The sequence below is a fragment of the Oncorhynchus mykiss genome, chromosome 11 (genome assembly GCF_013265735.2).
Source record: "Oncorhynchus mykiss isolate Arlee chromosome 11, USDA_OmykA_1.1, whole genome shotgun sequence".
Classification (NCBI taxonomy): Eukaryota; Metazoa; Chordata; class Actinopteri; order Salmoniformes; family Salmonidae; genus Oncorhynchus; species Oncorhynchus mykiss.
Window position 1 is genome coordinate 58510638 of NC_048575.1, and position 24917 is coordinate 58535554.

Sequence of the window (24917 nt, forward strand, 5' to 3'; positions counted from 1 at the left end):
TGTAGTCGTCTCAAATAAAACTGTGAAGGACCTCGGCGTTACTCTGGACCCTGATCTCTCTTTTGACGAACATATCAAGACTGTTTCAAGGACAGCTTTTTTCCATTTACGTAACATTGCAAAAATCTGAAACTTTCTGTCCAAAAATTATGCAGAAAAATGAATCCATGCTTTTGTCACTTCTAGCTTAGACTACTGCAATGCTCTACTTTCCGGCTACTGGATAAAGCACTAAATAAACTTCAGTTAGTGCTAAATACGGCTGCTCGAATCCTGACTAGAACCAAACAATTTGATCATATTACTCCAGTGCTAGCCTCCCTATACTGGCTTCCTGTTAAGGCAAGGGCTGATGTCAAGGTTTTACTGCTAACCTACAAAGCATTACATGGGCTTGCTCGTACCTATCTTTCCGATTTGGTCCTGCTGTACATACCTACACGTACGCTACGGTCACAAGACGCAGGCCTCCTAATTGTCCCTAGAATTTCTAAGCAAACAGCTGGAGGCAGGGCTTTCTCCTATAGAGCTCCATTTCAATGGAATGGTCTGCTTACCCATGTGAGCGATGCAGACTCGGTCTCAACCTTTAAGTCTTTATTGAAGACTCATCTCTTCAGTAGGTCCTATGATTGAGTGTAGTCTGGCCCAGGAGTGTGAAGGTGAACGGAAAGGCACTGGAGCAACGAACCACCCTTGCTGTCTCTGCCTGGCCGGTTCCCCTCTCTCCACTGGGATTCTCTGCCTCTAACCCTATTTCAGGGGCTGGCCTACTGGTGCTCTTCCATGCCGTCCCTAGGAGGGGTGCGTCACTTGAGTGGGATGAGTCACTGACGTGGTCTTCCAGTCTGGGTTATATCTAGAGTATTTCTCCTGTCTTATCTGGTGTCCTGTGTGAATTTAAGTAAGCTCTCTCTAATTCTCTTTCTCTCTCTCGGAGGACCTGAGCCCTAGGACCATGCTTCAGGACTACCTGGCTTGCTGTCCCCAGTCCACCTGGCCGACTACTATTATTTGACCATGTTGGTAATTTATGAACATTTGTACATCTTGGCCATGTTCTGTTATAATCTCCACCCGGTACAGCCAGAAGAGGACTGGCCACACCTCATAGCCTGGTTCCTCTCTAGGTTTCAGCCTTTCTACCCACCGTGCTTCTACACCTGCATTGCTTGCTGTTTGGGGTTTAGGCTGAGTTTCTGTACAGCACTTTGAGATATCAGCTGATGTAAGAAGGGCTATATAAATCAATTTGATTTTGATTTGATCATGCTGGTGCACAAACTGAATCCCACCGAGATGTGGATTATGTGGTCTCTACTGCAGGACACAAAGCTGAAGTGCTTTAGATTAAGGATATGAGGCATCAGGTGGTCTGTCTCACTACGGTAAAATAAGCATTCTTTTCATAGAGAAATTACCCTTATAGTCAAAAGTAAGGTCCTTTCACACGAGCTCCTGCAAAAAACTTTAATTCATCCATAAATTTCATTAGATTTTTGTACAGATATTCAACATTCAAAAAGTTAGGTACAGAAATTCATAAGCATTATACCATCTGTTTACAATATTTTATTCTCTTAAATGATAAATTAAGAAATGTTCTAGTAAAGGCCACTTAAAAAAGAACCAAGGATTTTAAACAGAGGAGAAATAGAGTGTGTGCAGTCCTTTAGGTTTGTTTAGCAGTTTCAACCTTGACCACGATCCCACTGTACCATTCGGCCGAGGTCAGGTCTTTTTTACTGAAAGTCAACCAGTGTTGGGTTTCACTGTTCCAACACGTCCAGGCAGCAGGAGCCAGCCATGCTCCTCTGCATACCTTTCACCACACAGACAAGGCAACATTTTTCAAAGTATAAAGTATGCTCAAGCTTAAAAAAATAAACTATAGCCTCTCATCTTATGCACACTGAAGAGGATAGCAACAAACAAACCGTGGATTTTATTTCAAGACAAGTCCTTTACAATTACCAATTAAAACCTTTTATCACAATACATATGCATTCCTGCCCCTCTTCCCAGTCAATGATGTGAACATAGTGTGGGTGGGGATAATTACATTTGTTGTTTTGAGAAAACCTTCTCCCATAAGAGCGCTTAGGGGCTTGAGCAAGACACTTTCTCCACAGACAAACATGTGGACAAACCCATACAGTAGAGAAATCCATGTGAATTTGATTTATGTGCAAAATTTGAGATTGTGCCAAAGATGGCTCTCGAAGGCTTTAGATTAGAAGGTCTGGTCATCGTTACAGGAGTCAGTCCAGTGGCCAAAGGCCTCACAGATGTCACAATAAGCCCTCTCCTCATCCTTACTGCCGTGGTAGGTGGTGTGGGGTGGGGAGTCCGGCATCTGCATCTGAGTGGGACAGTCTTCTGTATCATGGAGGTCGAAGCAGTCACAAATGTCACAGAAGAGCCTTGGTGGGACCTTCTTTTTGGAAGGGTCTTTGTTAAAACTGCTGAGAAGATGGTGGGAGACATACAGGGTCAGGGTGTGAGCATGTACAGTAAACTAGACAAATGGAAAAGTACTTAACGGGGGAGGGGACAAACTAAGACTGATGAAATGTTAAGATAGAAATAATGCTTCATGCTCTGAACTAGCTTCATGAAATTAACAAAACAAAAAAGCATGAGGTTAGTGTGGGCTTCAACTTGTCTGACTCAGGGTTACAGTTTAAGAGCATCGGAGAAGGCTGACCCGTCATAGTTGTCAAGCTCGCTTGCATTATTCCCATTGAGGGCAGCCTCTGCCATCTTCTCCAGCTTGCCCTTAAGTTCCTCATTCTTCTTCTGCAGGTCCACGATAACCGAGTTCAGGAACTCAATCTGTCCCAGACAAGACGGGATATCACGGACATTGCCACAGTTCAGTAAAAAATAAATGTGAAATGTAACTTGGACACATGAACAACAGGTCATCCAACTGTATACACATCTCATTGAGTGCCAATATCACACAAGTAGTTAGTAAATTCACCCCTTTCCCCAACCCACCATGCTACAAGAACAGTGAACCACAACCTTCACCAATGTGTTTGGCTAGTTCCTATGTTGTGAAAACAAACCCAGATCCTGGCTTGAGCATGGGAAAGGGTAATGAGGGCGACACTGAACAGTACAACTCTGGATCATCCATCATGAGAAATTGTGGCATCAAGGCATGTCAATTTGCTAGAAAGCATACTCTGATAAATGTCCTGTATGAATAGGATATGAGGTCCTTTTTTTGAATCCCTGAAAACTATTGTAAATAAATCCTTTGAAGTTTTTGCAGAGGTTTTAATCCCGCAATTTTACATACAACTAAGATGTTTGGTGCAGTATTTCTCAAGTGAAAACATTTGCATAGAAACAAGTAGTCTCTCATTGAATGACAACAAACAATTGAAGAATGCCTAATGTTGACCAATCACCAACAAAGGGGCATATACTTCGGCTTCAGAACTTCGGCTTGCCTCAAGAAAATAACAAACGGCAACAAAAAAAACTCCTTGCCGAAGACCAAAACGCCACAAAATGTTGTCATAATATACACGGGAGTGTACAAAACACCTGCTCTTTCCATGACACACAATGAACAGGTGAATCCACGTGAATGCTATAATCCCCTATTGATGTCATCTGTTAAATCCACTTCAAAACGGTGTAGATGAACGATAGGAGACGGGTTAAAGAAGGATTTTTAAGCTTTGAGACAATCAAAACATGGATTGCGCATGTGTCATTCAAAGAGTGAATGGGAAATACAATATTTAAGTGCCTTTGAACAGGGTATGGTAGTAGGTGCCAGGTGCACCGGTTTGAGTGTGTCAAGAACTGCAAAGCTGCTGAGTTTCTCACGCTCAGCAGTTTCCTTTGTGTATCAAGAATGGTCCACTACCCAAAGGACATCCGGCCAACTTGACAACTGTGGGAAGCATTCGAGTCAACATGGGCCAGCATCCCTGTGGAACACTTGACACCTCGTGTCCATGCCCCGACGAATTGAGGCTTGAAACTGTTTAGAATGGGAAATATGAGGACGCCTTTAGGAGACGACCAGAAATGTAAATCAACAGGAACATTCAGGAATTATTTTTCAGGACATAGAACAGCACAGACAGAACAGGAACCGAGTGGAAATCTACAGACAAATAGACATGCATGAGTGGAGCTGATGAAAAACAGTAACAAACCGCTGCCTGATTTCCGGGTAGCATGGCCAACATCAGTGACAGAGGAGGAAGGAGGTAAATGAGGAAGTGGAGATGGAGGAGACAAAACAGATCAAAATTAGGACCCACCTAATAGAAGACAATATATTCAAGTCATCACTGACATATGGAAAAATACTAAAATAACCTAAGAGAAAATAGTGGGTAGGCAACATTACAGCTTCATCACTGTTCAACCTCTGACAAACCTATTCAAAGCCTGTGACAGTAAGTTAAGAGATAAAGGCAGATCTACATGGTAAGCAACTTCAGTGCTCATTATTGTTTTTGGTTAAAGCTGTTTGAGGCATCTCAGCACACCTGTGATAAAACAGCTTCCTAAATCAATTGTCAGAGGTTCTCCAGTGAGTTGAAATAAATTCTGTACACTGCCAGTCATGGACTTCGCAGACATTGACATGAGCAAAATTGCATTAATTTAGAGGGAATTTCCATACCACTGATCATATGAAAGTTGCCATTTTCATAGTACGCTAAGCAACCACAGCATGTCATATGGCAATAGTATGGAACCGTAACTTAAATTAATGCACAAGTACGACTTAGGTTAGGTACTTCTTACACACAATCTTGTCAAACACACAATGCAACACTGTACATATCAATAAATAACCCACTGAATGACATACCCAAGCGGTCTCTTATTCACCCATTTTTGCTAAATTGGTCCATTATAAATGTATACCTGGCTTTCTGCAGTCTCCTTGTTCTCCTTTAGTTGAGCCAGAGCTGCGTCACCTAAAGGGAAAACATGCATATAAAGCATTCAGTGACAGTGAAGTTCAATCTGTAGACATGAGTTAAGCTTCAACTACCCAGTCATACCTGAGGAGCTGGTAACAGTATCCTGTCCTCCTGAAAGGCTCTTCTCCAGGCTCTGAACATGCTCCTGCAGCCGTGCCTTGTCCTTCTCCAGTAACTGTATAGTAAACTTCAGTGTCTTCGCTATGGCGCTCTCCCCACGCAGCACTGATAACTGCTCAGAGGTAAAAAAAATACAAATATGTCATATACATTAGACAATGGCTATACAGTTGAAGTTGGAAAATTACATACACTTGGAGTCATTAAAACTCGTTTTTCAACCACTCCACAAATGTCTTGTTAACAAACTATAATTTTGGCAAGTCGGTTAGGACATCTATATTGTGCATGACACAAGTAATTTTTCCAACAATTGTTTACAAACATATTATTTCACTTAATTCACTGTATGACAATTCCAGTGGGCCAGAAGTTTACATACACTAAGTTAAACAGCTTGGAAAATTGCAGATAATGATGTTATGGCTTTAGAAGCTTCTGATAGGCTAATTGACATGAGTCAATTGGAGGTGTACCTGTAGATGTATTTCAAGGCCTACCCTCAAACTCTGTGCCTCTTTGCTTGACATCATGGGAAAATCTAAAGAAATCAGCCAAGCTCTAAGAAAAAAAATTATAGACCTCCACAAGTCTAACTGTTTGGCCATAATGACCATCCTTATGTTTGGAGGGAAAAAGGGGAGGCTTGCAAGTCGAAGAACACCATCTCAACCGTGAAGCACGGGGGTGGCATCATCATGTTGTGGGGGTGCTATGCTGCAGGAGGGTCTGGTGCACTTCACAAAATAGATGGCATCGTGAGGTAGGAAAATTATGTGGATATATTGAAGCAACATCTCCAGACATCAGTCAGGAAGTTAAAGCTTGGTCGCAAATGGGTTTTCCAAATAGACAATGACCCCAAGCATACTTCCAAAGTTGTGGCAAAATGGCTTAAGGACAACCAAGTCAATATATTGGAGTGGCCATCACTAAGCACTGACCTTAATCCTATAGAACATTTTTGGGCAGAACTGAAAAAGTGTGTGTGAGCAAGGAGACCTACAAACCTGACTCAGTTACACCAGCTCTGTCAGTAGGAATGGGCCAAAATTCACTCAACTTATTGTGGAAGGCTAACTGAAACGTTTGACCTAAGTTAAACAATTTAAAGGCAATGCTACCAAATACTAATTGAGTGTATGTAAACTTCTGACTCACTGGGAATGTGATGAAATAAAAGCTGAAATAAATCATTCTCTCTACTATTATTCTGACATTTCACATTCTTAAAATAAAGTGGTGATCCTAACTGACCTAAAGACAGGGAATTTTTACTAGGATTAAATGTCAGGAATTGGGAAAAACTGAGTTTAAATGTATTTGGCTAAGGTGTATGTAAACTTCTGACTTCAACTGTATATACACTGAAGAAAAATATAAAACGCAAAATGTAACAACTTAAAAAAAATACTGTTTTGGCCCTAATCTATTCTCTAAAATGATATTGGAGGCAGATTATGGTAGAGAAATTAACATTCAATTATCTGGCTCCGCTGGACATTCCTGTAGTCAGCATGCCAATTGAACGCTCCCTTGAGACATCTGTGGCATTGTGTGACCAAACTGCACATTTTAGAGTGCCTTTTCTTGGCCCCAGCACAAGGTGCACCTGTGTAATGAACATGCTGTTTAATCAGCTTCTTGATATGCCACACCTATCAGGTGGATGGATTATCTTGGCAAAAGAGAAATGCTCACTAACAGGGACGTAATCAAATTAGTGCACAGAATTTGAGAGAAATAAGCTTTGTGTGTGTATGGAACATTTTGGGGATCTTTAATTTCAAACATGGGACCAACACAATATTTTTGTGTTTACATTTTTGTTCAGTGTATTATACAAATGCTGAAAAACAATGTACTGAAGTCTTAATGAACTCAAGTTCTAATAAGACTAGTCCAAAGCTTTTTGGCTTAGAATTAGTGCCAGGGCCTGCCATGAGGCTAGGGAATTAAAATGTCTAGAAATAGGGAAGAGCACCAATTCTTACCTCACTCATCAGGGTCTCCAGCTCCTGATCCTTCTCAGAGATCAAGGCGCTGCTTTTATGGATGGATTTCTGGAGGAAGGCTTTCTCCTCATCTAACTTTTTCTTCATTGTGGTCTCTCTGTCAAAGGCAAAACAGAATTATGATATAGTCATAAGAGTTTAACCACTCCAAAAGGGAATAGTGAAGCATTGACCATGCATAATCTGAGTGAACTCTAATGTCTACTGGAGTACCACCAGCAGCCGACTGGTTTCTTAAGTTCGGTTAAAAAGGTGCACTATGAAGAAATCCATCCGCCATTTCCTGGTTGTAAAAATTCTAATAGTTTGCCTAATTTCAGTTTGTGACAAAACAAGCTAGTGTAGAGAATCATTGAACCATCTAAACAGCTGTGAAATATATTTTCCATAACAAAAAATATTGTATTTTCAGCTGTTTGAAGCTCATGTACAAATCAAAATAAAAGACGAAAAAACTAAACTTAATGGGAAGCATCTTAATAGTGCACATAGAACAGTTTTACCGCTTCTTAGACTTGCTTTCAAAGAGAATAATAGATCTATAACTCACATTTCTAAGTGAATTTGGTCAGGTCGCCCAAAATGTTGCTGCTTGAAACTCCATCTTTATATACAGTGCCTTGCGAAAGTATTCGGCCCCCTTGAACTTTGCGACCTTTTGCCACATTTCAGGCTTCAAACATAAAGATATAAAACTGTATTTTTTTGTGAAGAATCAACAACAAGTGGGACACAATCATGAAGTGGAACGATATTTATTGGATATTTCAAACTTTTTTAACAAATCAAAGACTGAAAAATTGGGCGTGCAAAATTATTCAGCCCCTTTACTTTCAGTGCAGCAAACTCTCTCCAGAAGTTCAGTGAGGATCTCTGAATGATCCAATGTTGACCTAAATGACTAATGATGATAAATACAATCCACCTGTGTGTAATAAAGTCTCCGTATAAATGCACCTGCACTGTGATAGTCTCAGAGGTCCATTAAAAGCGCAGAGAGCATCATGAAGAACAAGGAACATACCAGGCAGGTCCGAGATACTCTTGTGAAGAAGTTTAAAGCCGGATTTGGATACAACAATATTTCCCAAGCTTTAAACATCCCAAGGAGCACTGTGCAAGCGATAATATTGAAATGGAAGGAGTATCAGACCACTGCAAATCTACCAAGACCTGGCCGTCCCTCTAAACTTTCAGCTCATACAAGGAGAAGACTGATCAGAGATGCAGCCAAGAGGCCCATGATCACTCTGGATGAACTGCAGAGATCTACAACTGTGGGAGACTCTGTCCATAGGACAACAATCAGTCGTATATTGCACAAATCTGGCCTTTATGGAAGAGTGGCAAGAAGAAAGCCATTTCTTAAAGATATCCATAAAAAGTGTTGTTTAAAGTTTGCCACAAGCCACCTGGGAGACACACCAAACATGTGGAAGAAGGTGCTCTGGTCAGATGAAACCAAAATTGAACTTTTTGGCAACAATGCAAAACGTTATGTTTGGCGTAAAAGCAACACAGCTCATCACCCTGAACACACCATCCCCACTGTCAAACATGGTGGTGGCAGCATCATGGTTTGGGCCTGCTTTTCTTCAGCAGGGACAGGGAAGATGGTTAAAATTGATGGAAAGATGGATGGAGCCAAATACAGGACCATTCTGGAAGAAAACCTGATGGAGTCTGCAAAAGACCTGAGACTGGGACGGAGATTTGTCTTCCAACAAGACAATGATCCAAAACATAAAGCAAAATCTACAATGGAATGGTTCAAAAATAAACATATCCAGGTGTTAGAATGGCCAAGTCAAAGTCCAGACCTGAATCCAATCGAGAATCTGTGGAAAGAACTGAAAACTGCTGTTCACAAATGCTCTCCATCCAACCTCACTGAGCTTGAGCTGTTTTGCAAGGGGGAATGGGAAAAAATGTCAGTCTCTCGATGTGCAAAACTGCAAGCGACTTACAGCTGTAATCGCAGCAAAAGGTGGCGCTACAAAGTATTAACTTAAGGGGGCTGAATAATTTTGCACGCCCAATTTTTCAGTTTTTGATTTGTTAAAAAAGTTTGAAATATCCAATAAATGTCGTTCCACTTCATGATTGTGTCCCACTTGTTGTTGATTCTTCACAAAAAAATACAGTTTTATATCTTTATGTTTGAAGCCTGAAATGTGGCAAAAGGTCGCAAAGTTCAAGGGGGCCGAATACTTTCGCAAGGCACTGTATACACATAGAATGGTGCTTGTGAAACTTTAAATTCAGAAGCATGGAATAAAAAGGTTTAAAGTCCCCCCCACATTGACCGTACGTATATCCCAACCAGAAGCCATGGATTACTGGCAACATCTGCACCGAGCTAAAGGCTAGAGCTGCCGCTTTCAAGGAGCAGGACACTAATACGGACGCTTATAAGAAATCCTGCCATGCCCTCAGAACAAGCATCAAACAGGCAAAGCATTAATACAATCCCACTACACCGGCTCTAACGCTTGTCGGATGTGGCAGGGCTTGCAAACTGTTACGGACTACAAAGCGAAACCCAGCAGCGAGCTGCCCAGTGACGCGAGCCTATCAGACAGGATAAATGCCTTTTATGCTTGCTTCGAGGCAAACAACACTGAAGCATGCATGAGAGCGTCAGCTGTTCCGGACAACTGTGTGAACACGCTCTCCATAGCCGATGTGAGCAAGACCTTTAAACAGGTCAACATTCAACAGACCTATTACCAGAACGTGTACTCCGAGCATGCCCGGACCAACTGGCAAGTGTCTTCACTGACATTTTCAACATCTCCCAGACCGAGACTGTAATACCTACAAGCAGACCACCATAGTCCCCGTCGGTAGCTGTTACGGATACAAGTATCCTGTGTGTATCCTGTGTGTGTGTGTTTCTCTCCTTCTCCCCTCACAGGTGAAAATCATCACTCCCCAATCAATCATCAATCAGAAGACACACCTCCTCCTGTTTCCTACCCAATCACCGTTCCTTTCCCTTTGTTTAAAAACCCATTCAGTTGTTTGCTGTGGAGCTCAATCTCTCGATTTCACTCTCTTTATGTATTGAGCTATCTTTTGTTTGAGCACCTCCATAGCACTTTGTCATCACCTGTGAGTATTGTTTTTGGTTATGGTGTTTGTTTGTTTGCTGGTGGGAAAAGGGGGAACCAAGACAAGTCGCCCATGGGCATACACTACCCGTAGGTACACTTTGTTAAATACACTAGTTAGAACTGGGTGGACCACCCACTGTATTTTTGGTTAGTTAGTTAGCTGTTGTTAAAGTAGGCTAGTCTAGCTTAGGGGTGTTTTTCAATACTTATTGTTCCATTCCTTGGGTCCAGCTCAGCCCCTTTCCCTGCTCCCACCCATTACCGTGTGTGTTCCAATAAACCCTGAGTTTGATGGTAGATTTCAGTAGTCGTGGTTATTTCGTTCTCACTTTTACTTTTTCACTATTATAATTTGCATGAGTTGTGTTACGGGTCTCGTTACTATCTCCCCTAGACTGTCGGGCCAAAAGGGATTTGTAACAGTAGCCATGAAGTGCTTTGAAAGGCTTGTCATGGCTCACATCAAAACACCATGATCCCGGAAACCTTAGACCCACTCCAATTCGCATACCACCTGAACAGATCCACAGATTAAGCAATCACACTCCACACTGCCCTTTCCCACCTGGACAAAGGGAGCACCTATGTGAAAATGCTGTTCATTGACTACAGTTCAGCGTTCAATACCATAGTGCCCTCAAAGCTCATCACTAAGCTAAGGACTAAACACCTCCCTCTGCAACTGGATCCTGGACTTCCTGAAGGAAGTGCTAATCCTCAACACTGGGGCCCCTCAGGGGTACATGCCTAGTCCCCTTCTGTACTCCCTGTTCACCCAACGACTGTGTTTCCAAGCACGAATCCAACACCCTCATTAAGTTTACTGACATCGACAACGATGAGATGGTCAATAAGAGGTCAGAGACCTAGAAGTGTGGTGCCAGGACAACAACAACCTCTCCCTCAACGTGATCAAGACAAAGAAGATGATCGTGGATTACAGGAAAAGGAAGGCCGAACACACCTCCATTAACATCAACAGGGTTGTAGTGGAGCGGGTCGAGAGCTTCAAGTTCCTTAGTTTGTTGATGTGGATACCATCATGGTCCAAACACTCCAAGGAAGTCGTGAAGAGGGCACGACAATGCATTTTCCCCCTCAGGAGACTGGAACGATTTGTAATGGGTCCCCAGATCTTCAAAAGATTCTACAGCTGCACCATCAAGAGCATGCTGACCGGTTGCATCCACGCCTGGAATGGCAACTGCTCGGCAAACTGACTAAGGCGCTGCAGCCAGTACATCACTGAGGCCAAGCCTCCTGCCATGCAGGACCTATATACTAGGGGTGTCACAGGAAGGCCCAAAACATTGTCTAAGACTCAAGTCATAGAGTGTTCCCTCTGCTAACGCACATCAAGTGGTATCGGAGTGCTTGCCGTGCGGGAAGTGCGGTCAAAAAGGCTCCTTAACTTCTCTAGGGTATGTGGGACGCTAGCGTCCCATCTGGCCAACATCCAGTGAGATTGCAGAGCACCAAATTCAAATACAGAAATACTCATATATATATATATATTCAGAAAACAAAACATTTTACATAGGTTTAAAGATTAACTTCTTGTGAATCCAACCACCTTATGATTATTTGAGAACATAGCCCAGTTGACAAATTATTACCAACAGTAACCAGCCAAGCAGAAGCGTTACAAAAAACTCAGAAAGAGATCAAATTAATCCCTTACCTTTGATGATCTTCATATGGTTGCACTCAAAAGACATTCATTTACTCAATAAATGTTCCTTTTGTTTGATAAACTCTTTATATCCAAAAACCTCAGTTTTGTTCGCACGTTTTCTTCAGTAATCCGCAGACCAAACAGGCAGACAAAAAAAATCAAAATTCCGTAAAGTTCATAGAAACATGTCAAACAATGTTTATATTCAATCCTCAGGTTGTTTTTAGCCTAAATGATCTATAATATTTCAACGTCGTCAATATAAAAAGGTACACAAGAAATGCACTCGGGATTGTGCATGAAAAAGCTCTGTGACACGTCGGGGTCCACTCATTGACTGCGCTTACTCCCTCATTTATAAGAATACAAGCCTGAAACAATTTCTAAAGACTGTTGACATCTAGTGGAAGGCATAGGAACTGCATATTGAGTCCTAAGTCAATGGATACTGTAATGGCATTGAATAGAAAACTACAAAACCAAAATAAAAAATAATTCCTCAATGGATTTCTCAGGTTTTCGCCTGCCAAATCAGTTATGTTATACTCACAGATATTATTTTAACAGTTTTAGAAATTTGAGTGTTTTCTATCAAATACTACCATGCATATGCATATCCTAGCTTCTGGGCCTGAGTAACAGGCAGTTTACTTTGGGCACGCTTTTCATCCGAACGTGAAAATACTGCCCCTTAGCTCATAGAGGTTTTAAGGGCTTGTAAGAAACATTTCACTGTAAGGTTGTATTGTTGCTGTTGTATTCGGCGCATATGACAAATCAAATTTGAAGTGGAGTCTACTGTTTAGCTTGAAAAAAAATGTTAATACAGTGCCCTCAGAAAGTCTTCATACCCCTTGACTTACTCCACATTTTGTTGTTACAGCCTGAACTCAAAATTGATTATTTTCTCACCCATCTACTCACAATTCCTCATAATGACAGTGATTCTTTAAAGAAATTTTAGCAAATGTATTGAAAAAGAAATAGAAAATCTCATTGACATAAGTATTCACACCCATTGCCCAGGATACTAAAAAATTAGCTCAGGTGCATATAATTTCCTTTGATCATCATCGAGATGTCACTACAACTTGATTAGTCTACTTGCGGCCAATTCAATTGTTTCGACATGATTTAGAAAGAAACACACCTGTTTATATAAGTTGACAGTGCATGTCAGAGCAGAAACTATACCCTGAAGTCCGAGGAACTGTCAGTAGATCTGAGAGATTTGTGATGAGGCATACAGTGCATTCGGGAATGCATTCAGACCCCTCCACTTTTCCCACATCGCTATGTTAATCTTATTCAAAATGGATAAAAATTGTAAAAAGCTACCCCCTTGAATTCTGCCAAAAGGCACCTAAACGACTCTCAGACCATGAGAAACAAGATTTTCTGGTCTGATGAAACCAAGATCGAACTCTTTGGCCTGAAAGCCAAGCTTCACGTTTGGAGGAAACCTGGTACCATCCCTACGGTGAAGCACGGTGGTGGCAGCCACATGCTTTGGGGATGTTTTTCAGCGGCAGGGACTGAGATACTAGTCAGGATCGAGGGGAAAATGAACGCTCCCCATCAAACCTGACAGAGCTTGAGAGTATCTGCAGAGAAGAAATGGGAGAAACTCCCCAAATACAGGTGTGCCAAGCTTGTAGCGTCCTACCCAAGAAGACTGACTAAGCTGTAATCGCTGACAAAGATGCTTGAACAAAGTACTGAGTAAAATGTCTGAATACTTATGTGAATGTGACATTTGAATAAATCAGCTAACATTTCTAAAATCCTGTTTTTGTTGTATGTAGATTGATGAGGGGAAAAACGAATTCATCCATTTTAGAATAAGGCTTTAACGTACGAAAATGTGGAAAAAGTCAAGGGGTCTAAATACTTTCCGAATGCACTGTATATCTGGGAAAGGGTATAAAACAACTGAGTGTTGAATGTTTCCAAGAGAACAGTCGTTTCCATCATTGGGAAATTGGAACAATATGGAACTACCCAGACTCTGCCTAGAGCTGGTTGTCTGACCAAACTGAACAAATGGGCAAGAATGACCTTGGTCAGGGAGGTGACCAAGAACCCAATGACCACCAGAACTACAGAGATCCTTGGCTGAGATGGGAGAACCTGCCAGAAGGACAACAGACTGCAGCACTTCACCAATCTGGGCATTATGGGAGAGTGGCCAGACAGAAGACACTCCTGAGAGAAAGGCACACGACAGAGCGCCTGGAGTTTGCAAAAAGGCACGTGAAAGATTCAGAGCATAAGGCACAAGATTCTGTGGTCTGATGAGACAAAACTAACTCTTTGGCCTGAATGGAAATCGGTATGTCTGGAGAAAACCAGGCACAGTTCATCACCCGTAGCAGTATCATGCTATATGGATACTTTTCAGTGGCATGAACTGGGAGACCAGTAAGGATAGAGGGAACAATGAATGGAGACAAATACAGGAAAATCGTTGATGAGAACCTGCTTCAGAGTGAAAACAAAGATTTACATTCCAACAGGACAATGACCCCACGCATACAGCCAAAGCAATGCTGGAATGGCTTCAGAACAAGAATGTGAAAGTCGTTGAGTGGCCCAGCCAAAGCCCAGACATGAATCCCATTGAAAATATGCGGGGGTGTGAATACTTGTCAATTAATATTCTTCATTTTCAATACACTTGTGAAAAAACAAACATTTAATCCATTCTGAATTCAGTCTCAATCAACAACATGTGGAATAAGTCAAGGGGTATAAATAATTTGAAGGCACTGTAAACATACTGTGATGACAAAAAGCAAGTGAATTAGAGGGATTACTCATTGAACAGAAACCTCTCTATGGTAACAGAGTCAAAACATGTTAGAATCACCTTTGGGAGAGATTACAGCTGTGAGTCTTTCTGGGAAAGTCTCTAATAGTTTTCCACACCTGGATTGTGCAACATTTGCCCATTCTTCTTCTCAAAATTCTTCAAGATTTGTCAAATTGGTTGTTGATCATTGCTAGACAACGATTTTCAGATCTTGCCATAGTTAACTTAAATCTGCTTGAAAATCTAACTTGGCCACGCAGGAACATTCACTGTCTTCTTGGTAAGCAACTCCAGTCTATATTTGGTCTTGTGTTTTAAGTTATTGTTCTGCTGAAAGGTGAATTAATCTCCCAGTGGTGGAAAGCAGACAACCAGGTTTTCCTCTAAGATCTCTGTGCTTCGCTCCATTCCGTTTCTTTTTTATCCTGAACATTTAGTCCTTAGCAATTACATGCAGCCATCACTATGATTGAAAATATGGAGAGTGGTACTAAGTAATGTGTTGTATTAAATTTGCCTCGAACATAAAACGTATTCAGCACAAGTTAATGGCTTTGACACATTTTTTGTAGTATTACTTCAGCGCCTTTTTATTGTGTACAGGCTTCCTTTTTACTCTGTCATTTATGTTCACAATGTTGTTGAGCCATCCTCAGTTACCTCCCATCACAGCCATTAGAAACGAATGGTTTTAAAGTCCGATGACATGGTGAAATCCCTGAGCAGTTTCCTTCCACTCCGGCAACTGAGTTAGGAAGGACGCCTGTATCTTTGTAGTGATTGGATGGTGATTCAATACACCCAAAGTGTAATTAGTAACTTCAGCATGCTCAAAGTGATATTCAATATATGCTTTAAATTTGTTTTACCCATATGTACTCTTCTTTGCGAGGCATTCGAATACCTCCCTGGTCTATGTGGTTGAATCTTTTGTTTGAAATTCACTGCTCGACCTTACAGATAAACTGTATGTGTGGGGTACAGCGACAAAGTAGACGTTCCAAAATCATGTAAACACTAATATTGCACACAAGAGTGAGTCCATGCAACGTAAGCATTTTTTTCATCCTTAATATATTTAGGCACACCATAACAAAGGGGTTGAATACTTATCGACCCAAGACATTTCAGCTTTTTTGATTTTTAATTAATGTGTTAAAAAAAGGCAAAAGAGGATGTTAGCAGACAGTGTAGACAGAGCACAAACATGACATGCCACGTTGATGAACGGAAAAGTGATACAAACATCCATGATGAACCTCTCTGGGATATGTGGGACGGTAGCGCCCCACCTTGCCAACAGCCATTGAAAGTGCAGGGCACCAAATTCAAAACAACAAAAAGCTCAATCAAAATTCCTCAAACATACAAGTATTTTACACCATTTTAAAAGATAAAATTCTCGTTAACCGAGCCAGTGTCTGATTTCAAAAACGCTTTACAGCGAAAGCATCAAACGATTATGTTAGGTCACCACCAAGTCACAGCCATTTTTCCAGCCAAAGAGCACAAATAGAGATAAAATGAATCACTAACCTTTGATGATCTTCATCAGATGACACTCATAGGACTTCATGTTACACAATACATGCATGTTTTGTTCGCTAAAGTTCATATTGATATAAAAACATCTCAGTATACATTGGGCACGTTACATCCAGTAGTTCAAAAACATGCAGTGATTTTGCAGAGAGCCACATCAATTTACAGAAATAATCATCATAAATGTTGATGAAAATACAAGTGTTATACATGGAATTAGAGAAACTTCTCTTTAACGCAACCGCTGTGTCAGATTTCAAAAGAACTTTACAGAAAAAGCAAATCATGCAATAATCTGAGTACAGCGTTCAGACAACAAAGCAGCCAAAAAGATATCCACCATATTGTGTAGTCAACATTAGTCAGAAATAGCATTATAAATATTCACTTACCTTTGATGATCTTCATCAGAATGCACTCCCAGGAATCCCAGTTCCACAATAAATGTTTGATTTGTTCGATAAAGTTCATAATTTATGTCCAAATAGCTTCTTTTGTTAGGGCGTTTGGTGAACAAATCCAAACGCGCGTTCAATGAACAAATCCAAACAAAATTCAGGTCCAGCCGAACGTCGGACAAAAAGTTCAGAATGTTCCGTTGCAGCCCGTAGAAACTTGTCAAACTAAGTATAGAATCAATCTTTAGGATGTTTTTATCATAAATCTTCAATAATGTTCCAACCGGAGAATTCCTGTCTGTAGAAAAGCAATGGAACGAGAGCTAACTCTCGTGACTGCAAGTCACGAGCCTGTGGCATTCTGCCAGACACCTGGCTCAATCCCCTCATTCTCTCCCCTTAATAGCAGAAACCTCAAACAAAGTTCTAAAGACTGTTGACATCTAGTGGAAGCCTTGGGAAGTGCAATATGACCCCATTTACACTGTATATTGGAATGGCAAAGAGTTGAAAAACTACAAACCTCAGATTTCCCACTTCCTGGTTGGATTTTGTTTTCTATCCAATACTACTAATAATATGCATATATTAGCATCTGGGACAGATTAGCAGGCAGTTTACTCTGGGCACCTTATTCATCCAAGCTACTCAATACTGCCCCCGTCACCAAGAAGTTAATTGCAGAACTGTTGGGAGTGTCTATTTTCGACTAGAAACGGCAAACAATTTTCGGACACTTGATTTGGATGGAAATTAAAACAGCATTATAGACAAGGCTAGCTACATACACCATGTTTCTACAGTTTCTCACCTCTGCTTCATTTCTTGCAACTGTTTATTGAGCTTGGACTGCTGAGCTTCCAGCTAAGAAAAAAGAACATACATTATAGGATGAATTGCTTGGTTGGAAAGTTGTAGTAATTCAATGTAAATGTTACATTCTTAAAATCTAGAGGCAGTTTGAGGGAGGAGCTAACACATCAGCAGTCCAGTGGTGGTACCTTCTGCTGGCCACTGGTCTCCTTCTTGCTGCTGCCAAGCTCCTTGGTCAGCTTGTTGTTCTCCTCCTGTAAGGCCACCAGGGACTGGGACTTCACAGAGGTAGCTTGCTTCAGCTTATCACTAAAAACACACACATTATAATAATTCAATAATAATTCTTATCTCAGATATTTGGGAATTGAGGTAGGGTATGAAGACAATGTCTGACACTTCAATGTCTGAATATTTAAAGTCTGAAAACTGTTGAGAGCAATGAGCTATAACTCATACCCAGTGTGTGCGTGTGTGTAATGTATTTTCACTCAGAATAAGAATGTCAGAGCGAGGACAATTAAAAGCATGGAGTAAAGAAAGAAAGTTTGCATTTCTTTTAAGTAAATCTATTGAGAAAAATAAATAAATCAAGACAGGTTCAATAATTATCCTAGCGATCAACTGCATTTAACTGGTCCCTGCATCAAGGGTTAATTACCGCGATAGTACCCCCTCTGCCCCAACCCCGCTGTCAGATGTTGGCACTGAGCCAGGACCTGCCAGATAGATACACAGCTGACTGTCAAGGCCCATCTGACTAACAACATTGAGAAAATATTCAACAGGGATATTCCATTGATGACAAATGGAAGGTAGGGCTAGTAAGAAAATTATCTGGGCTGCTGTGGTCTTCATACATAGTGTATTCCGAAAGTATTCAGACCCCTTCACTTTTTCCACATTTTGTTAAGTTACATTTAGGATAAGGCTATGTATGTATGTTTTTTTTGCCCTCATCAAATCTACGCACATAATGACTAAGCGAAAACAGGTTTTGTGAAATAACTTATTTACATAAGTATTCAGACCCTTTGCGATAAGACTCGAAATTGAGCTCAGTTGCATTCTGTTTTCATTGATCATCCTTGAGATGTTTCTACAGCTTGGAGTCCATTTGTGGTAAATTCATTTGAACAGGGCCGCACGGCTGGCCCTTAAACGTACAAGGAGAGCTAACATTAACAATATGAATGTAAATCTCTCATGGCTCAAAGTGGAGGAGAGATTGACTTCATCATTACTTGTTTTTGTTAGAAGTGTTAACATGCTAAATGCACCGAGGTGTCTGTTTATACTACTAGCACACCCATGCATACCCCACAAGACATGCCACCAAGGGTCTCGTCACAATCCCCAAGTCAAGAACAGACTATTGGGAGGCGCATTGTACTACATAGAGCCATGGCTACATGGGGGACTGACGCATGCAGTAGAATCAGATAAGACACACACAAGTAGACATGATTTTCTGGATAATTTTTTCAAATTTTGTCTGTCATAGTTGAAGTGTACCTATGATGAAAATTACAGGCCTCATCTTTTTAAGTGGGAGAACTTGCACAATTGGTGGCTGACTAAATACTTTTTTGCCCCACTGTGAGCACTAATGTTGAAATAACTAATTTGAAAATCCTGTATCGATATATCCATGTTGTCTTAGTATGGACTATGAGTTTTACCAGACTGTGATATTCATTGCACCATGATTCTAAAATTTGTATGTATGTATTTATTTATTTATTTATTTATCTGTCATATGTTGCTGGATCCCAGGAAGTGTAGCTGCTGCATGGGGATCCATAATAAACACAAAAACGTAACCCGTTGGCCTGAATGCAAAGCTTTATGTCTGGAGAAAACCAGGCACAGCTCATCACCCATCTAACACCATCCATACCATGACGCATGGTGGTGGCAGCATCATGAAATGGGGATGCTTTTCAGTGATGGGGACTGGGAGACTAGTAAGGATAGAGGAAACAATGAATGGTCCAAACACACACGCACAGTCGTGAAGAAGGCACGACAGCAGGTTCAAAAAGTTGGTCATGGGACAAAGTTTGTAATTCGGAACAAGAATATGAAAGCCTTTGAGTGGCCCAGCCAAAGCCCAGACTTGAATCGCACTGAAAATCTGTGGAAAGACTCCCCATCTAATTTAAGCGCTTGAGAAAATCAGCAAGGAAGAAAATCCACAAATCCAGATGGGTATGTCTGTATCAGCTATGCACAAGCCAACCTAAAGCTGTAATTGCCACCAACGGTGCTTCTACAAATGATTGACTCAGGGATGTGAATACCTATGTAAATGCGATATTTCTTTATTTCATTTTCAATAAAATTGCTACAATTTAAAAAAAAAAATGTCACTGTCATTATGAGGTATTGTGTGTAAATCAGTTTAATATTTTTAATTCAGGCAGTAACACAACAAAATGTGTAATGTGGAAAAATCAAGGGGTAAGAATACTTTCTGAAGGCAAACACACACACACCACACAGTATACTCACATCTCCTGGCACAGGCCGCTGATTTTCTGGTTCTCTGTGCTGAGTTGCTCTTTAGAAAGGTTGAGCTCCTTTTTGTATTTGGAATTCTGTTGCTTCAAGGAATCCAGCTGTGCATTAACAAAAAAACATAGATCACTTCTAATGTACGGTATATAATACAGATTGTTTGAATGTTGTGAAAGTTCAAGTTGAGAGCATTTTTCTCACTATAGCTTTCAGTCCCTAGTGAACTTTACTTGTGCCAGTATGAGTACATAAAAGGATTGATGCAATTGCTTATTTTATGTTGGGCAATGAAATTAACACACAAAAAAAGTACAAGTTGAAATGATAAAATAAAAAATAATTATGGGGCTGAAAAATCCTGTTTAACATGGATCTTGGAGTGTGAGCATGCCAGCACCTGTGGCAAAAATTCTGTTTACATGTATCACTGTATTATACTGTGAATAGTAACTTATAAAAGTGGTTTGCAACCATTACACCCCGAAACCAAACTTCTGTTAAGTTTACAAGGAGCCCCTTCCAAAGTCCTTAGTGATAGCCCTATATGACAGTGACAAAGCCATCATTCCTCACCCATACAATTTCAACAATCTCCATACCTTATTGAAAATCCATGATGCTCAACCACTATAGTATACCCCAACAGAGGCATTACATTCTCCATATACCTGATTGGTCATCTCCTGCTTGGCACTCCTGAACTCCTCCAGCAGAGACTGGGCCTCAATCTTCTCCTGCTGCAGAAGGCCCTTCTCTTGTGTCAGCAACTCCACGACCTCAGCAGTCTTCCCTGAGGACTCCGCTGCCTAGGTAGTGAGGGAGAGGGGGGCATGTCAACCAGACATATATAATGAAATACCTGTAACTTACTTGGATAGGGGTTGGTTGAGGTGAACCCCTATGTCCTGAGATATCATTTGATGGAGCCTTATTTTACACAGCCCAAATCAACTCTAACCAGAGGATCCCTAAAGGATCACTCCATTTTCTCATATTATGCAGAGTTAATTTGCATGCTTTGCATGTCAGTCATCCAAATCATTCCAAACCGGATTTTGAAGCTCTAGGGGGTTACAATGATTGTTTCTCCTATGCAATTCGTGTAATCCTCAGGAATCATTGTAATGCCCACATCTACTACTACTTACTAATTACTATTTTCAAACCAAATTCTAAGGGAGCGGAGATGTAACCATCTACCCCAACCAAGGAACTTCTCAAATCACGTTCTAAGCCCAAAGGAATTTACATTTCATAAATAAACTGTTCGCAATGGACTAGAAGCAAGAGAGCAGTTAGTAAAGGAGATTAAACAAAAATTAAGTTAAATAGAAGACCGGAATAGCATGCAGTGAGGTTGAAACATGACCACAGCCAGCTCAACGTGAGGGTTAGTTACGGGGTTTGTTAGTAATGGAGTACCTCAAGCTGCTTGGAAATAGCATTTTTTAGTTGAGCCTCAAGCTGGGTGACCTGCTGGGTGGCTTTGTCCCTCTCCTTGAGCAAGGCATCCTTCTGGACCTTCAGGTCTTCCAGGTTGGTGGCCATTTCTTCTCTGACCTTGGTACACACAGATGCCTCCTCCACAGAGGCTTTGTGCTGTCCCTCCATCACTGACTTCTCAGCACGTAGGGCCTGGGCATCTGCTTCAAGCTGTGTCTGGGTAACTTGCAGCTTCTCTACCTCCCCCATGAGCCTTGAGTGTTCCCCATCCCTACTCTCTTGGCTGCTGTGGAGGGAGGAAAGGTCTTGCTCCAGGCGGGACTGTATAGCTAGGAGGTCTACCTTCTCCTTAGCCAGGGAGGAGACCTCGTTGACAAGCTTCTCCAGCTTGGCAGACAGGCATATTTGGTCTCCAGCCAAGTCACCCTTTTCCTGGTCCCTCTCCTTCAGCTGTGCCTTTAAGTTCTCAACCTCCCCAGCAAAGGCTTTTCTCTCCACTCCAATATCCTTAAGGTTGGCAGACAACTCATCCATGGCCTTCTCTCTGGTGACAGATTGTTGAGTGAGGTCCTGCACTTTGACTTGCATCTGGACATTCTCCTCAAGCAGACCCTGTCTCTCACCTAACAATCCAGTGTGGGTCGTCTTAAGTTGCCCTAAATCACTACGCAAACTATTTCTCTCAGAGGCCATTGTGTCTCTTTCAACACAAACAGAGGCAACCTCTGCCTTCAGGCTGGATTCAGACTGCAGGAGAGTAATCTTCTCCTGTGTCAGAGTGAACAACTGTGTCTGTAAGTCCTCTCTCTCTCTGGAGAGGTCATCCTTTGCAGAGGACAGTTTACTTCGGTCACTTGCTTCAGTCTGCTGTTGCAATTCAAGAAGCATTTTTGCCTTTGAAAGTGATTCTGTTTGACCTTTGAACTCCTGGACCTGCAGAAGCAAATCCTCTTTGTCCTTCTGCAGGTTCTTGTTAAGCTCCGTCTGCTGCGAAAGCAGGAGATCCTGCTTTTTTGTTAGGGTATCGTTCTGCTGAATGAGTTCCAAACGCATCTGCTCAGAGTTGCCTTTTAGTTCATGATGCTCCTCTGCAAGTTCAGTTTTGCTTTTTTCAAGGGCCTCCCGCTCTGAGCAAAGCTTCTGAAGCTGTGCCTGTAGATCAACCTTTTCTTTTTTCAAGGAAGCTCCCTCAGTCTCCACCTTTTCTATCTTCTGTTTTAATTCCTCCAGCAAGGATGTGAGGTTGGAATTGGCTTGCTTCAGGTCATCATTGGCCTTAGTGGAGCTGTCCAACTGGTCCTTCATACTGCAGATCTCACCTGCTAGCTTGTCACGCTCTTTTGTTAGAGTACACTTTTCAGAGATCTCCTGTGTGTGCTTTTCTTCCAGCTCTTCCTTTTCATGTACCCAACAGTCACTCTCCATGTTCTGCTTTTCCAGTGTTAATTCTATAGCCATCTTCTCTTTGCGTATGGAGTGTAGCGCCTTCTCAGTCTCTGCATTCTGGAGACAAAGTGCTTTCTTCTCCTCGCCAAAAGATGACAACAGCTCTTTAACTTTCTCCTTAGAGGTTGCCACTTCCTCTGTAGAAAGTCTGAGCTTCTCCTTTAACTCTTCTCTCTCCTTGATAAGTTCATCTTTCTCAGAACACACCTTTCGCTGGGTAGCAAGCAGGTCCTCTTTCTCCTGCAGGAGGTGAAGCCTCTCAGAGTCGGTAACCTCACTGCTGGTCTTGGACTGGTCCAGCATTTTGGCCAGGCTCATTTTTGAAGCATTTAGCTCAACCTTGTCACGGACAGACTTCTCAAGATCCTTCTTAGTGACATTCAGCTGATTTTGAAGCTCTGCATTCAAGGCTTGGAGGGCCTCTTTGTCAAAAATGGCAGCATTCATTTGAGTAAACATCTCCACTTTATCTTTGCCCAAGGTCTCTGTCTGTGCCTGTAGCTGAGTGTTTTTCAGACAGAAGTCTTCTTTTTCCAAGCTTAAAGACCGACACCTTGCCTGCAACTCCACATTCTTTGCATCAAGGGATTTCTTAGCATTTCTGGCTGCATCCCTCTCCAACAAAAGGCTATCCTTCTCAGAGGTCAGCTTCTCCCTGCTTTGCTGGAGCTCGTTCCTCTCCTCACAGGTCTTCTCATAGACCTCTGCTAGCTGCTTCCTCTTAGTTTCCTGCTGCAGGATCTCCTGTTGGTACTTCAAAAGGACCTCATGCTTCTCTGCATTTGTCTTTTGAAGCTCCTCAATTTGGGACTGACGCTCCGCTTCAGATTGACTGAGGGATTTGTTATTGGCCTGTGCCTCCTCAACAGCAACTCTAAGCTTCTCCACCTCTCTGGATAGTGAGGCATTCTCTCCATCTAGCTTCCGGTTGGTGGTCCAAAATTCCTCCTGCTCTTTTGTGAGCTTGTCCCTCAGTGTCAGAAGTTCTTCAGTCTTACCTGAGAGCTCCTGGTGACTAGCCTCCGAGGCTGAGAGCTTGGCCTCGAGTTCAGAGAGTTGATTTTTGAGACTTCCTTCCTGAGCTTTGAGATCTGAGCTTTCCTTAGACATGTGCGCCAGCACTGAGATTTGCTTCTCCAGGTCTGTGGACAATCTCTCAATATGCTGCCTGGAGTAGTCGAGCTCACCAGAAAGAAACTGAGGGAAAAAGGTTGAAAGAAAAAAATGGGCATATAAAGGGAAAACAAAACAAGTCAAGCATTTTATTACAAAAGTTATAAAATGCAATTGGAAAAGTTAAGCTGGTGCAAGCATAAAAGACAGTTGGGAGAAAAAGAAACAAAGCTGACACCATGAAAAGTTGAGAACTTTGAAAACAGAGGTACACCAATGGAGTGCTTATGATGTGTATGTAGGTGTGTGTGTGTGCCTTCTAAGTGGGTTCTAATGATTCAGGTTTTCAATCAGTGTGCACCAGGTGTGGTGGAGTGTGTGCGTAATTGAATAACTTTCCATTGAGAATATGTTTTTACAAGTAGACAACCCTGTTTTAATTGTCTTATAATAGTTGTGCCACGAAATTCTGCCCTTTTGTATCCCTTTGACATTAAGTAGAAATTGTGCACCAATATTGCATTTTAAAAAGCCATGACGTGAACAGAACTCGTTTAATATGGTCAAACTAGTTCAAAAGCAGACGAGCTCGTTCTACACTTTTTGGCAATTTTCTGTTGTTTTGTGGTGTAAAACTGAGTGTGTTGAGCATAACACGTCAACCGTGTTATCCACAGGCAAAAATATATATATACAGTTGAAATCAGAAGTTTACATACACTTAAGTTGGAGTCATTAAAACTTGTTTTTCAACCACTCCACAAATGTCTTGTTAACAAACTATAGTTTTGGCAAGTCGGTTAGGACATCTACTTTGTGCATGACACAAGTAATTTTTTCAACAATTGTTTACAGACAGATTATTTCACTGTATCACAATTCCAGTGGGTCAAAAGTTTACATACACTAAGTTGACTGTGCCTTTTAAACAGCTTGG

At 41.5% G+C, this 24917-nt stretch overlaps 1 protein-coding gene across 8 annotated transcripts in view; it reads right to left on the reverse strand.

Annotated features, from left to right (window-relative positions):
* Positions 1 to 1456: 1456 nt before the first annotated feature.
* clip1a (CAP-GLY domain containing linker protein 1a) overlaps positions 1457 to 24917 on the reverse strand; it is a 57800-nt gene continuing 34339 nt past the window's right edge. For 4 of the 8 annotated variants that reach the window (XM_036935910.1, XM_036935911.1, XM_036935905.1 and 1 more), the window contains 11 exons: positions 21401 to 24064; positions 20647 to 20784; positions 19973 to 20079; positions 17647 to 17767; positions 17457 to 17509; positions 7082 to 7199; positions 5049 to 5199; positions 4909 to 4961; positions 4185 to 4190; positions 2708 to 2835; positions 1457 to 2465 (listed from right to left, as the gene is read on the reverse strand). In XM_036935910.1, the coding sequence (XP_036791805.1) occupies positions 2234 to 2465; positions 2708 to 2835; positions 4185 to 4190; positions 4909 to 4961; positions 5049 to 5199; positions 7082 to 7199; positions 17457 to 17509; positions 17647 to 17767; positions 19973 to 20079; positions 20647 to 20784; positions 21401 to 24064 (3771 nt within the window). In that variant the 3' untranslated portion in view covers positions 1457 to 2233. The remainder of the gene's footprint in view (positions 2466 to 2707; positions 2836 to 4184; positions 4191 to 4908; positions 4962 to 5048; positions 5200 to 7081; positions 7200 to 17456; positions 17510 to 17646; positions 17768 to 19972; positions 20080 to 20646; positions 20785 to 21400; positions 24065 to 24917) is intronic. The other 4 variants (XM_036935907.1, XM_036935913.1, XM_036935909.1 and 1 more) reach the window with 4 other exon arrangements.